The sequence below is a fragment of the Manacus vitellinus genome, unplaced genomic scaffold (genome assembly GCF_001715985.3).
Source record: "Manacus vitellinus isolate BGI_N305 unplaced genomic scaffold, ASM171598v3 scaffold_23_pilon, whole genome shotgun sequence".
Classification (NCBI taxonomy): domain Eukaryota; kingdom Metazoa; phylum Chordata; class Aves; order Passeriformes; family Pipridae; genus Manacus; species Manacus vitellinus.
In genome coordinates, this window is record NW_021939718.1 from 9,760,765 (window position 1) to 9,774,695 (window position 13,931).

General features: G+C 42.9%; 2 protein-coding genes across 2 annotated transcripts; both read left to right on the top strand.

Annotated features, from left to right (window-relative positions):
* Positions 1–88: 88 nt before the first annotated feature.
* On the top strand, positions 89–9,678 carry RIOK2 (RIO kinase 2). Its single transcript, XM_008925123.2, has 10 exons — positions 89–221; positions 1,251–1,389; positions 2,205–2,321; positions 3,240–3,415; positions 4,586–4,674; positions 5,350–5,541; positions 5,924–6,016; positions 6,927–7,463; positions 8,384–8,477; positions 9,366–9,678. The coding sequence occupies exons 1-10, from the start codon at positions 156–158 to the stop codon at positions 9,525–9,527; spliced, it is 1,665 nt and encodes a 554-aa protein (XP_008923371.1). The 5' UTR covers positions 89–155; the 3' UTR covers positions 9,528–9,678.
* Positions 9,679–12,504: 2,826 nt separating this feature from the next.
* On the top strand, positions 12,505–13,686 carry LOC112841093. The gene has a single exon (XM_025895121.1). The coding sequence runs from the start codon at positions 12,627–12,629 to the stop codon at positions 13,524–13,526; it is 900 nt and encodes a 299-aa protein (XP_025750906.1). The 5' UTR covers positions 12,505–12,626; the 3' UTR covers positions 13,527–13,686.
* Positions 13,687–13,931: the final 245 nt, after the last annotated feature.

Here is a 13,931-nt window from a genome sequence, read left to right on the forward strand (position 1 = left end):
AGCTGATCTGAGACAGCAGCGCTCACGCAGCTGCCAGGACCCACCTGGGGAGTCGCTCTGCGCACGCGTCCCGCTCCCTTCCCCTCCTCCTCCCCCTCTTCTTCCCTGTTTTCCCTCTTTCTCTGTTTTGCCTCCTGTTTTTCCTCACCGCGGCCATGGGGAAGCTGAACGTGGTGATGCTGCGGTATCTGTCCCGGGAGCACTTCAGGGTGCTGACGGCGGTGAGCGGGGCCGGCCGGGCGGGCGGGACCCGCGTGTGGTGTCCGCGCCCTCCCCCACTCCCGAGGCTCCTCGCTGGGGTTCCTGAGGGGCAGGACGTGGTCGGGCCGAAATCTGCTTCGGCCGCCCGGATGGGAGGGAGCGGTGAGGGCAGGGGGCGCTGGGGGGTGCTGAGGTGGTCCCTGGGAGTGCCCAGAGGGTCCCGGGTGGTCCCTGGGGATGCTCAGGGGGTCACTGGGGCTGCCCAGGGGGTCCCGGGTGGTCGCTGGGGGTGCCCAGGGAATGCTTAGGTGGTCACTCGGGATGCCCAAGGGGTCCCTAGTGGTCCCTGGGGATGCCCAGGGGTTCCTGGGTGGTCCCTGGGGATGCTCAGGGTGTCCCTGAGGATGCTCAAGGTGTCTCAGGGGATGCCGAGGGGATCCCTGGGGATGCCTAAGGGGTCCCGGCTCATCCCTGGGGACACTCTGGGGTTGCTCAGGTGGTCAGTCAGGATGATACCCAGGATGTCCCTGGTGGTCACTGTGGATGCCCAAAGGGTAGCTGGGGATGCCCAGGGGATCTCAAGTGGTTGCTGGGGATGCTCAGGGGATCCTTGAGAATGCTCAGCAGATCCCTGGGGATGCTCAAGGGGTCACTAGGGATGCCCAGGGGGTCTTGTGTTGTTGCTCGGGATGCTTAGGGGATGCTCAAGGAGTCGCTGGGGATGTTCAAGGTGTCCCTGTGGATGCCCAGGGAATGCTCAGGTGGTCACTGGGGACGCCTAGATGATCATGGAGGATGCCCAAGGGGTCCTGGGTGTTTGCTGGGGATGCTCAGCAGGTCACTGGGGATGCTCAGGTAGTCCCAGGATTTCCTTGGGGATGCCCAGGGGGTCACACACCCCCAGCAAGGTTACATCATCAGCATCACCAGGCCTCCACTCATGGTGGCTGGGACTAAAATCGAATGAGCCACTCTCATACTCTGGCTGTAACTGAAGAATTCCCCAGGCTGGATTGGCTGACACATTATTTTTGTTTATCTGTTTTTAGGTGGAAATGGGCATGAAGAACCATGAAATAGTTCCTGCCAGCTTGGTTGCTTCCATTGCCAACCTCAAACATGGCGGCTGCAATAAAATTCTGAGGGAGCTGGTGAAGCACAAACTTCTGGCTTATGAACAAACCAAAAGTGAGTTTGGGTTTTGTGTTGGGACTCCCTTTCTCAGTCTGTTCCAAGTGCCTCAGCTGTACATGCACAACAGGTTGGGATGTGTGAGCAGTTTGTGACGCCTTCTCTTGGACTTGCCTGGGGACTGTGGGTTTGTTCAGCACTAAGTGCTGGGTCTACCTACAGAGATGACAGGCAGAGAAGAGATGGACAGCTCACTTTTTTGCTCAGAATAAAATAAAAAGAACCATTTAAAGCAATGTTCAAGTGCATGTAGGAATCAACCCAAGTGAGTTTCATCCTTACAGTTCTGGAACAGACTGCAGAGTCCTTGGACATTTTGCCCCCAGGAACAGCTACTGAAGCAGTTTTTATTCCTTGCCACATGGCAAGTTGTGCAGGCCTTTCCCCATTCCCTTCAGCCTTTTAGTTGCATCTGGCCCTGCAAACATACTGGGGGAGTCTGCAGTACATATCTGTTCCTTTTGTCCCAGTTCTTCAGAGGATTAAGGGTTTCTGTAGTTCATTGCAACAATCCCAGGTCCCTTCTGTGTCACCTATATGTGTATCTTCCCAAATGCTGGCTTTTCCTAGGCTGTTTAAGGTACTGCCATTGCCTCTTTTAGAGACAGGCAGCACTTCTGTCTCTTGCACAGCTGTCAATTTTCGTAAGTTGTGGGAATTGAAACGTCTTTACCTTTCCGTCAAATTGGACTGATAAGGAGCTAAGGGGTGAAATATTACTTGGGTGTAAGCTGAAGCAAGACTAAAATGAGGCTTATTTTAAATGTGATGTATACATAATAAGGAATGAAATGTCTTTTATTTCTACCCAGCTGTCCAGGGTTACCGGTTAACTAATGCAGGATATGATTACCTTGCTCTGAAAACTCTCTCTTCCAGACAAGTCATCACTTCTGTAGGAAACCAGATGGGTGTTGGCAAAGAATCAGGTAAATAAAATAACATTTTTAATAATTTTCTTAAAGCAGATACAGCTTTAATGTTGCAAATATTTTGCTAGAAATTAGGTGAGTTTTCCTCTGGATAGTTGTTGCATCAGTTAATCTGTGAAACACCAAGGTCAGTCGTTCAAATAGTACGTGAGGCTTTTGGCTACATGTGAATATTTCTTAACAAGAATGGTTTTGTCCTTTGCCCATTTTGTTTGGTTCTTAGTTCATCACTTAAAAAGGCGCTTTGCAGGCAGCAGATGCTGCTTGTCTCGTGCTTTGTGAAGAGTTTCAAACCATTTTAGCAAAAACAAAATTTCAGCTTTTTCATCCCACTTAAAAATAAGGCAGTAAAGTAAAATAGGCTCAAAACCATTGGAATACTATCTTGGTTCTTCCTATGTTCATGTAATTTGACACAGGATGTAACTTCTGTAATTGGAGAAGGGGATTATTGGGGGACAAATGCTCAAAATGAAACATAGGCTATTTTAACAGTGTTTAAATTAAGAGTCTGCCCCCTTGGGTTGGTTGTCCACTCAGCAGAGAGGAGTGGCTCCTCCAGAGTGTGATTAAGAACAGCATCTGCCCTGGATTTCCCTCAAGAAGAGCTCTTTGCTGTGCAGATAGTCCAGGAGTGTTAAACCTGAATGTAGGAATCTTAAGCTGAAAGGTTTTTCTCTGAAAAGGTGAACTCTGAAACATGTTCCACATCACATCAGTATTTCTCCTAGTGGAGTAACATGAACTCTTCAACAGTAACTTCTTCATGTTCAGATCTCTGATACACACGCTGTAAATTCAGCTGCCTTTACTGTAGTAGAACATGCCATGCCAGAAGTGGTGAGAAGTAACAAAGTTACTGTGGCTTGTTAGATATCATTTGTTCCTTAGATCGTGCCCTTGTGTGTCTTCTAGACATTTATATTGTTGCAAACGAAGAGGGGCAACAGTTTGCACTGAAATTACACCGCCTTGGAAGAACCTCATTCCGCAGTTTGAAGAATAAACGTGACTACCACAAGCACAGACACAAAATGTCATGGCTGTATTTATCTAGGATAGCGGCAATGAAGGAGTTTGCCTACATGAAGGTAGGTGGCCACTCATAGTGTCAGCAGTTGTGTAACAGACGGGAAGGTGCCTTTCAGACTGCCTTTTGATCAGCCTATGTTTTCAGGACTGGTAGGATTTAGGCTTTATTTTTTTCTTTCCCCTGATGGACTTAAAGTAAACATTTCAAAGACTTTCAGTACTATATGTTCTGTACAATTTCCGTACGCTTTGCCATGGAAGTCACATGGAACAGAAGCACAGTGTCAATGAATTTGAGTTTGACATTGTTATTTATGGATAGATAATCTGTGTTTCACCAGCTCTGCAGTTTTTCCTTTAAAATTCATTGCATAAGCTTGCAAACAGCTGAAATTTCTTAAAATTCTTTTATCTTTTAATCTACTGTTTTTTCAGCTGTGCTGTGCTATTGAGGGAAGTCTTTTAGTCCAGACTAGTGTTTTGATCTGAAAAGGCACACTTTGTCCTTCACTGTGGGGAAAGATTTAATTTCCAAGAATATATTGCCACTCTCAGAGTTATGGATTTTTTGACCTGCTGAAAAAACCACAGATAGTGTACAGTGATTGAAATATAATAGTGGAAAACTATTTATAAAAAACTAGTTTTCCTTTCTTTTTTTGTGCTGTTCAAGAGTGGTATACATATTAAATATAATTTTCTGTTTTCTCCCAAAAAATCCTGTGATAGGCTCTACCAGTGGCCTCCACAGAGGGAGAAAGAACTAATACCCTCATTAGGACCTCTTTTTTGGTTTAGGTGGTCCAACAGGTAAAGCATTATGTGGTCAGAACTTGTGGGAATTGTGGGGGTCACGTTTCTCTGAACAGAGGGTTGGGGGGTGGATTAATTGTGTGCTGAAAAGCAGTAATAGTGTAACGCTTAAATAACAAAAGGCGTATTTATATTACTTTAACTTGGGACTCTGTCTTAGAAAAAAATTCACTGGTAACAACAGAATGAGTAAAAAGAGAATGAACCCGTAAAAAAGTTGAGTGGATCAAGTGAATGGATAAATGTCCATTAGAAAAGGCAAACAGGAGAGCTTCAAAATATTATGACTGACCTTTGGTTAATCTTCAATGTGGTGTAATGCTCATTATTAATACTTAAAAATGAACTTAGATGTCAATGTGTGATGTTTCGTTAACTATTTAATTTTAATTTTTTGTCGTGTTGCCTCTCTCCAGGCTTTGCATGACAGAAATTTTCCTGTTCCAAGGCCCATAGACTACAACAGGCATGCAGTTGTTATGGAACTTGTTGACGGCTATCCTTTGTAAGTAGTGAGGGTTTAATTTGCTGTGTTACAGAGACTCTAACAATGCTAAGTTAAGAAAGGTAACAGGGTTAGGGTTTTTCCTTGTCTTGTGAATGAATTCTGACTTCACCATGCTGAATAATGCTCTCCAGCTCATGCTCACTAGTATTCTATTTGATAGGGTTTTGCTTCTCTTATATTTTTATTCAGAGAGATGGTTTTTTCCTTAGTCCAAGTAAGGAATTTATTCCTTAATTACTTAACTTCTGATGAGAGCATAAGATTACCTAAAACAGGAGAGACATAAAAGTTTACTGATCCAATATTTAAATAGTGCATTATGACAGTGGTGCTTGATGGCAGTCAGTGAGTGTGAGTTTAAATGAGATTTAACCTGGGTATAAGGAGACATTTTTCCCTGTTGAGGACAGAGAGGCAGTGGCACAAGTTGCTTGGGGAGGTTGCACAGCCTTTTTACATCCCTGGAATTTTTCTATCCCAACCAGACACAGACCTGAGCAATTTGGTCTGGTCTCAGAGTTGACTCAGCTTTGAGGAGGGTATTGGACCTGAGAGCTAAGGGCCTTTTTAACTTGAATTACCCTGGCATTCTGTCAGATGTATTTCATATAACTTCTCTGTATTTTCAAGTTAAGTCTTCCAAAGTTCAGAATATTTTATTTAACTTTTCAGGTGCCAGGTGCACCACATGGAAGATCCTGCTGCTGTCTACAGTGAATTAATGGATCTCATTGTAAAACTTGCCAATCACGGTCTGATTCATGGGGACTTCAATGAATTTAATCTCATCTTGGATAATGATGATCATGCTACTTTGATTGATTTCCCTCAGATGATGTCAACATCGCATGCAAATGCTGAGTGGTGGGTTCAAATTTAAAGGTATTTTCTGAGTAAATGCTGTTGACAGCAAACAGTCAACCATGGCTTGTTTCCAAAAGTCTGTTTCTTTTTCTATCACTGTTGTCATGCAGCACAAGCAACATTCCAAACAAAGAATAGGTAGAAATGTCTCTGTAGAATAAATACATAATTAATTGTTTTTCAGAGATAATAATATTGTTCAGTTAGGAAACAGATTTAAACTGCATCCAGTTTCTCTTCCTAGATTGTTGTCTTGGGGTCACTGATAGAAATAATTAAAAAAAGAAAAGCAATAAAAGACAAGAAATGTAGGGTAAAAGTTTCTCATTACAGTAGACTTTATTGATTTTTTTTTGTTTGTAAAATTCTGTGCTTTTTACAGGTATTTTGACAGAGATGTTAACTGTATTAAGGAGTTCTTTAAGAAACGTTTCACCTACGAGAGTGAGCTCTTCCCAACATTCAAAGACATCAGGTAGAAACAACCAGATGAACTTGAGTTCTCTTATTTATGGCATTAGTGTTGGTTTTGTGGAAAACAAATGGGTGCCTGTGAGAGATGCATGTACAAGAATTAAAAAAACTAGGCCCAACTATGCAATTTTAAAGTATATTTTTGTCATTCCTGTTGTGTTTTCTTCAGCCAAAGTTACCGTAAGTGGTCTTCAAAAGCTAAAGTGTGCTTTGAAATGCTGTGCTGCCTCCTTTGTCTGTCTTCTTGCAACTAAGGAAGAGAGATCAATCTGAAAGCTTGATCCAAATGATAAATGTCCAGGAAATGTTAACAGTGATGCAGAATCAGCCTATTTGACAGTTCTGATATATTGAGGATTAATCTGGGTTTCAATTTTAAGTCTGCTTTTAAAATGCTCATAAATGTGGTGACTGCCTCTTCAAGCATTACGTTCCAACTTTTCTTCCTAATGTCTTTTTTCCCTTTGGAAAAGTAAAGCAATATTTCACTCATTTTAAGGCCGAAGCTGTTGCAATGAAAATGGCTTCCTTTCATTCTCAGCACTTTCCCAAAGGGGTCTCAGACTTGAGTCAGTCTCTGTGTGTCAGCGACCCTCTGTTTGCTTCAGCATACTTTGAACTTAAAACCAAATGGTTTTCCTGCTAAAGTAAAACAATTTCCTGTAAATAAACATAAATGCAGGTTGTGGAGATGGAATCATCTTCTGTAGAAGTTTTCTTCTCTCAGGTCACATTCTGTTTATATTTTACCTAAAGCACAGCACTATCGTGTATGTTTCAGGAGAGTATGTCCTCTTTGTTAACAGGATAGGTAATTACAGTCTAACTTGATTAGCATTTTTAATCCAAAATGTAGCACATTGGTAGCTTGATAATTTAGCCTATTAAACGCAAACATCCCTCTTTCACAGGAGAGAGTGTTCTCTTGATAAAGAGATTGCTGCCAGCGGCTATGCAAAAGAAATGCAGGAAGATGATGACCTGCTTTATCCACCAGGTTCTGACAAGGATGACAACACAACAGAGGTACTAGAGCTTGTAGAAGATGCTGAGAACGAACTCAACTTCTTCAGCAAAGACGGAGAAAATAATGAAGACATGTATGAAGTCGGTGATTTATCTGAAAGCAGGACCTCTGACAACGCTGTGTGTAGCAGTGAGGAAGAGGTTGATACAGATGAAAGTAGAGAAAATGCACAAAGGCTGAGTATGGCAGAGTTGAGTTCAGCTTTGGAGAAAGCTGGAGGGCAGGCTATGCTTTGGAAGTGCAATGGAGATGCAGAGAGTTCAGCGATTACTTCTTTTAAAGGCAAAAGCATAAAGAAAAATGCTGCTGAAGTGGAAAACCAGAGGAGTCAAAGAGGGTCCTGTAAGGACAAGGAGAATGAAGATGAGTGCCCAGAGCTGGTTGACTCGTCAACTTTAAATGAGGAGTTCAGGCATTACAGGTAAAGATTCATAATTACTATCTAGGAGTGGATGTGGTTCCTCCCTTCCTCCCAGTAAAAGCAAATCTTTCAAGCAGCTCAAGAAGGACTGCTCTTCAGCTACCCTTGTTTAAACTGAAGACTAAAATGCAGTTTATTTTGAAAACATTGCTGTGAATATCTTTCTTGTTGGTCTTATGATTGTCTAGCTGTGTAATAGTGTCTAATGAGAAAACAAGTGTTGCACTTCATAGGCCAACCTATTTTCTGTGGTGGTTTTTTCCCCCCTTTTTTATTTCAATTAATATTGGTAGTGGAGTAGTTCTTTATGTTAAAATACTACTTCTTAATAACTTTTATGAGTAAGTTTATAATTCAAATACTCTGTGTCAAAGTGTTCTGCTGCTTACTCAGCTGAAGTTAGCTAAAACAAGTGCCTTGGACTGTAATATTAAAATATGTTGCACTGTTTGTTGTTCTAGCTTTTAATTCCTCTCCCAACATACTTAGAAATTCCTGCTTACCTTCCAACTAGCCCCTTGTATGTGAAATTTAACTCCTGAGTTTGCTAGCCCACCATGTACCTGGATGCATAGATCAAGCTCACAGTCTTCATCTGGTTTTTTGCTTTTCAGTTAAATGACTCATCAAAACATTGTGTAGGATCTAAAATGTTTCTTTTTAGTGCCCTGAGGCTTCTCTTTGTGTGCATGATACACATGTGACTGTTGTGCTACAAATTTCTTCCTTTCATGAAATGCCTGTTTTGAAAAACTAGTGTTAATATTTAAAATAGAAATGTTTTGTAGCACTTGTAGCACTCACTCTTGTGAGTTTTCAGGTTATATCCCAGAAGGTTAAGACTCAAACACGGTGCTCATAAAGGCAAAGGATGTTTGTCTTGCTAGTGGAATAACACATTGATGTATGTGTTTTATTAGTGAGGAGTGTGTCATTCCTGTTGCTGGGCACAGAACAAGGACTAAAAGTATCTCATCAGTGAGAAGTGTTGGGAGCTGCTCCACCATTCCTCCGGTAAATACTGTTGTTGTTATGCTCTTATTACTCTCAGACCATGTTAAATTGCACATAGCTGCCAGCACCTATTTGTAAAACTGTCCTCTGGCATTTATCATTTTTACAAAGACTGTTACCATGTCATCCATAGCAGAATGAAGCACAGGTGCAAGTAACTTGAAATTTCATAAAACTACTGCAGTTCTATGTAAATGGCGGTCACTGTTTTTCAATGCTTATACTGTGGAGGTAGGAGACAGTCCTGACCTTGTGAATATTAACAGGAGAGAGCCTCACAACAGGAAAACTGGAGCAGGAATTGTAAATCACTCCTGACTGCCCGTCTGCCTTAGCCACACTTGTGGCAAGGAGTTGTTGTTTTGCATTAGAAGCACTCAGATCTTTGTAATCTAAACTTCAGGAAAACCAGAGTGCTGAAAAAAAATAGACACAAACCAAATAATTACTGCTGGACATGAAGTGTTCTAGAAGGTTATCAGCTTTTACATTTTTGTGGAAGGAATGTGTTCTGCATCAAGAGGTACTGGTCCTTTATCATCTCTCTAAGAAAAGACACTTAAAACTCCGTAAGGCAGGATTTAAAATGCTATTTATTAGACCTAAGACTATGAGAAGACAATAGGATAGATAACCCCTTTAGATGCTGGGAATCCTTGGGGTATGGCATTTAACACACATGTAGCGCTCCATGCAGACTTTGTCCATAGCAAAGAATCTCCCTTTTCAGTCAGCTGATTTGTTTTATGATTTTTTTACAAGGAAGCTACTCTGCTCATCCTTTCTGCAGTCTTGTTCGTGTTGGTGCTGAGAAAGTGCTGTTGTTGTGTTGTGTCGTGGTGCTAAATGGTCTAAAGACGCTTCTGATGCCGAATTGTTTGTTTGTAGGAACTGGTGAAACAGAAGATAAAACGTCAGCTGACCAAGCAGCAAAAGGCTGCTCTGAAGCAACGACTGCAAAAGGGAGAAGCAAATGTTTATACAAAACAACGCAGGGAAAATATGCACAACATCAAGTCAAGCTTGGATGCAGCCAATTTCTGGGGATAATTTATTAAAACTGTTGTGGAATGTGAGAAATGTATACAGGTGAAAGAATTAAGCTAATTTACCAATAGTTATCTTTCATAATGGAGCGGTTTCTTCTATGCAAACCCTGTGTTTTTCTGGAAATTAATAAACCTCATTCTGGTTCCTGCGATTTTGACTTGGGGGGAATTGTGTTTTGTGTTTCTGGTCAAAACCATTGACTGTAATTTACATTGTATAAGTGGTACTGGTTAAGATCATGGCAGTGATTTCCAACAGTATCTTGTTGTAAATCAATTGTACTTTGTAGTGCAGAGGATTTCTCTTAAGAGGGAAAGAAGGAAAATTTTTAAAACCAATTTCTGCAATTACACAAGATTTAAATACATGCATATGATGAATATGCATTCTCTGAAGCCAGCAATTCTCATATTTTCCTTCACTCTGGTATGTCACATAAGGATAACAACAGAGCCTGGCCATGGTGTCTCCACTCCACTCCACCCTCCATTTCATCCCCCTTAGCATGTGCTTAAGGCTGCAGATTGTGCACGTGGGGAGTCATCGCGGAATAGGTTCCAGGCATGCTCTGCATTCCATCTGACTCCTAGCACATTACAATCCATGGAAAAGGATTCAATTTCTGTTCTCTCTTGGAATCTGATTAATTCAGATGCATCTGTTAAGTGAAGGCCACTACACTTTCTGAACACAAAATATGTAGATAATGATTTGAATGAAGTGGCTAGTGAAAATAAACATGCCAGATCTTCGCATCAGAAAACATTTTTCTGTGAGTGTGATTGAAGCACTTGGATGAGATTCTTTTCTCACTTATGGTACCATAAGTCAATGGCAACTTCACTGAACTCAGCAAACAAGCCCAAAATTTAGTTTACTCGTTCCTCCCCTACTTGCAATCAGAAATTATGTAAGGTTTCAGGAAAGACAAGCTCTTTGTTAGTACCAGTCTTGACCTTTGACTCTACAGTTCTGTGTTTATAGTAAGGCTAAAAATGAATTAAAAAATTATCCTTGGTACCTATGCAAAGCTTCAGGAAGAGATTAAAGTGGAAAAACATAACTCCCTTGTAATCAGGATATTTTACTGTGTTTACATGCTTTATAGAATAGGAGTATTATATATTTGTAGTATATTAAAACCTTTTAGTCTCTAAAATGCCATCAGATACACTTTGATTCCCAATGGAAAGTCTTAAACATTTAGTTTAGCTTATAAAGTGAAGTTACTGACATTAAATAATATGAACTTTGTAGTGTGTCTTGTTAAACAAGCCCTATTATTGCTCCCTAATTGTAGCATGCTCAACCTTTACATTCCGTGAAAAGTGTTACATATGAACAAATCCTAAATCTGTGGTGCAGACACATATGTTGAAATGGAATATATTTAGCATAAGTTAGTAAATGATTAAGTTGTTCTGTGTTGCTGCCTGCAATGTGGGGAGACCAGCTGGCCCGGCCTCCAGCAGCATTTTAAACCCTTATGCAGGCCGGTGTGTCCCAGAATTCAATGGCCAACATCTCAGCTCAGGTAAGATGTAATGAAAATAACTTTGGTTGCTTGTAAGCAATTTTTTTCAGTAGTAAATACTTCAGAAAATAGGCTTTTCTATTCCAATCTTAAAACCTTTATTGCATTTGCAACTGGCAGTTTTGAATGCAGCAGGAATTGTAAAGCTGGATGTTTTTAATTATTATTTTATTAAAGAATCATTGAAGTATAGCCTTTTTCCCTTTTCATCCACAAAATAGAAGTCTCTTGAGTTATATCTCTGGCAGTCTAGGAGTGGTGAACCTCTGAAAAGATGAGAGTTTACACTATTAGCTAGTAGTATCAAAAAAAGAAGAAAAAAGGTAATAACAGGAAAAAGTCCTTTTAGCAAGTACTAATTTAATGACATAATTAAATCCTAAAGGCTGACTAATATCAGGAAGTTCAAAAGGCAGCATATTGAAGGTAATTCTTGAATCCTCTGACTGATGGCTGATTCCATTTAAGCCTGTTCATGGGGCTTTTGTAGTCGAGAGCCTCTAAAGTATCATCTCATGAATCTTACCTGCATATAATACCTAGTTCCCACTGACAGTAGTGAAGAATACAACGTAGGCACAATTATCTTAGTTCTGTTCAGGAATGTAAATTTTGCAATAAGTTTTCTCTAAGTTTTATAAAAGATTTGACAAACACTTCTTATTTGAAGTCATATGTTCCAAAAGTCTTTTAACAGCCTGGGGAATGCTCACGCTTTCAAGAGCAGAAAGATTTTTACATTTTAAGGGCAGAAAAATGTAGGCATCTGAGGACCTTCAGAATTATTACAAAGCAATATTAGTCTTTCAGAAGATATTACTGATACATATCTGATGCAATGCATCTTTTAGCCAGTTTTATTTCATACAACCCTTTACCTTTTATTGGCCACAATACTGAATACATCCAGTATATGTATTGGATATATCTGGATCATGGTCAATCCAAAGTTGCAGCTTTGAGAAGATTTTAAGCCTTTGACTATGATTAACTTGAAATCGTAATTGTTATTCTATTCTGGGAGCTGTTAAGTTGGTAAATAGTTAACTGGTTACTGAGCTAGTTAGATATGAAAAAAACTGAATGGCATGCAAGAACTATTTTGTTGAAGACATTGGAAGCTGTAGACTAGAGGAGTGTAATCAAAAGCTCAATAGTAGAAACCAACTGGTATTATACTTCGCTTTCCTTTTGTTTGTTTTTCTTTCCGCTCCCTGTGAGCAAAAAACTTATGATGAAGATGTGTGTGTGAAGGCATAAGGGAATGCAGGGATGGATGTCCCATTGTGACTCCACTGGTTGGTGGATACATCACGGGGTGGTGGATTGTGACATCACCAGGGAATGGATTGTGACCTTGCATTCCTTGCTATTCATGTTCAGGTGCGAGACGTCCCATTGTGACATCAGTGAGTGGCAGATGTGACATGATTGTGATGTCATGTCCCTCTCTGATTATACCTGGGTGCTGCCAGAGCCTGAGTCAGACTGACTCCAGCCCTACAGTGCCTGTGAGTGGGAGCAGCTCCTGGTCCTCAGCTCCCCCCCACCTGCTGGGACCAGACATGGCCACGGAGACACAGTGGAGCTGCCCCATCTGCCACAACACTCGGAATGATGTGGCTTCCACTCTGCCCTGCCGCCACCAGTTCTGCCTGGGCTGCATCCTGCGGTGGGCAAAGACAACCCCAGCGTGCCCACTCTGCAGCAGGCCAGTGGAGACTGTCAGGTTCTCTGAGCGGGGTGAGCAGGATTACATCCAGTTTGAAATCACAGCCCCCAAGGAGCAAACTGAGACCAACCACCAGGCAAGGAGAGCTCGCTTCTGCCTGGCTGAGAACAGCCCCCAGCGCCCTGTGGTGCCCAGTCCACCTTCTCCACAGGGACAGGAGGATGCAGGGACAGAGCCTGTGGGTGGCATCCTGCCCGAGGTGTGGGCAGCACTTTTCCGTTGCCGACAGCACCTCCTGGATCCTGCACGGTCCTGGCTGCGCCAGAGGCTGGCTGCACTCTACGGGGAGCAGTGGTGGAGGGTGGAGGCTGCAGAGGGATCCATCCTGCACGGCCTCTGCACCTGTGGGCTGCATGCTGAGGTCCTGGTGGAGGTGCTGGAGCCCCTTCTCAGCAGGCACACAGCACCACTGATCCATGACATCATCAGTGTCATCGTGAGCCAGTGCAGCCAGGAGGCACAGAGGCTGCATCACACCAGAGACGAGGACAACAGGCCTGCGGCCAGTGCCGGCTCCAGCAGCTCCCAGGACAGAACTCCCACCAGCAGCCCTGCAGGCTCCAAGGTGGAGGAGGGAGCTGGTACATCACGCGCCAGCCTCCAAGGGAGTCCCAGCTGCCCCAGATCTGTGCCTGATCCTGCAGAGCAGGACCAGCGCCGGGAGGGGATGGAGCAGCCAGAGGGGGCAGGTCCCTGTGCCCAGGGCAGCAACCACAGCCCCTCTGCTCCTTGACGGGGCAGGGACTACTCACCCAGGGGATCCCAGCAACCCTCAAAGACGAGGGTCCCTAGCCCTCAGGATTCTCCTTAGCCCAGCAAGAGGTGGCCTCGCAGGTGGCAGTAGCAGGGCTCCAGAAACTCTTTAGCCAAGCAGAAGCAAATAAATTACTATTTCCCTGACAAAGTCTTGGAGTACTGCTTTCTCCCCCTTATGGTGCCTTTCCCTGCCCCTCAGGCCCAACAGTCATCCGAGGACCCCAGAGCTCCCAGGGCCATTCCAGCAGCACCTCCTCACACGGAAGTCCTGCTGCAGCTGCTGTGGGGGAAGGGCTTCTAAAACTGGTCATCCTGTGAGATGTGTGGGGCTGCCTGCAGACAGGACTCACCCCACAGGAGCCTGGGTGGCAAGAACATGCTC

What these genes read in the sequence shown, in the direction of transcription:
- RIOK2 (XM_008925123.2), top strand. Translation starts at nt 156, where the DNA reads ATGGGGAAGCTGAACGTGGTGATGCTGCGGTATCTGTCCCGGGAGCAC. An exon ending in AGGAGTTTGCCTACATGAAG is followed by an intron (nt 3,416 to 4,585) that starts GTAGGTGGCCAC and finishes GCCTCTCTCCAG; the next exon opens with GCTTTGCATGACAGAAATTT. An exon ending in GCTGCTCCACCATTCCTCCG is followed by an intron (nt 8,478 to 9,365) that starts GTAAATACTGTT and finishes GTTTGTTTGTAG; the next exon opens with GAACTGGTGAAACAGAAGAT.
- LOC112841093 (XM_025895121.1), top strand. Translation starts at nt 12,627, where the DNA reads ATGGCCACGGAGACACAGTGGAGCTGCCCCATCTGCCACAACACTCGG.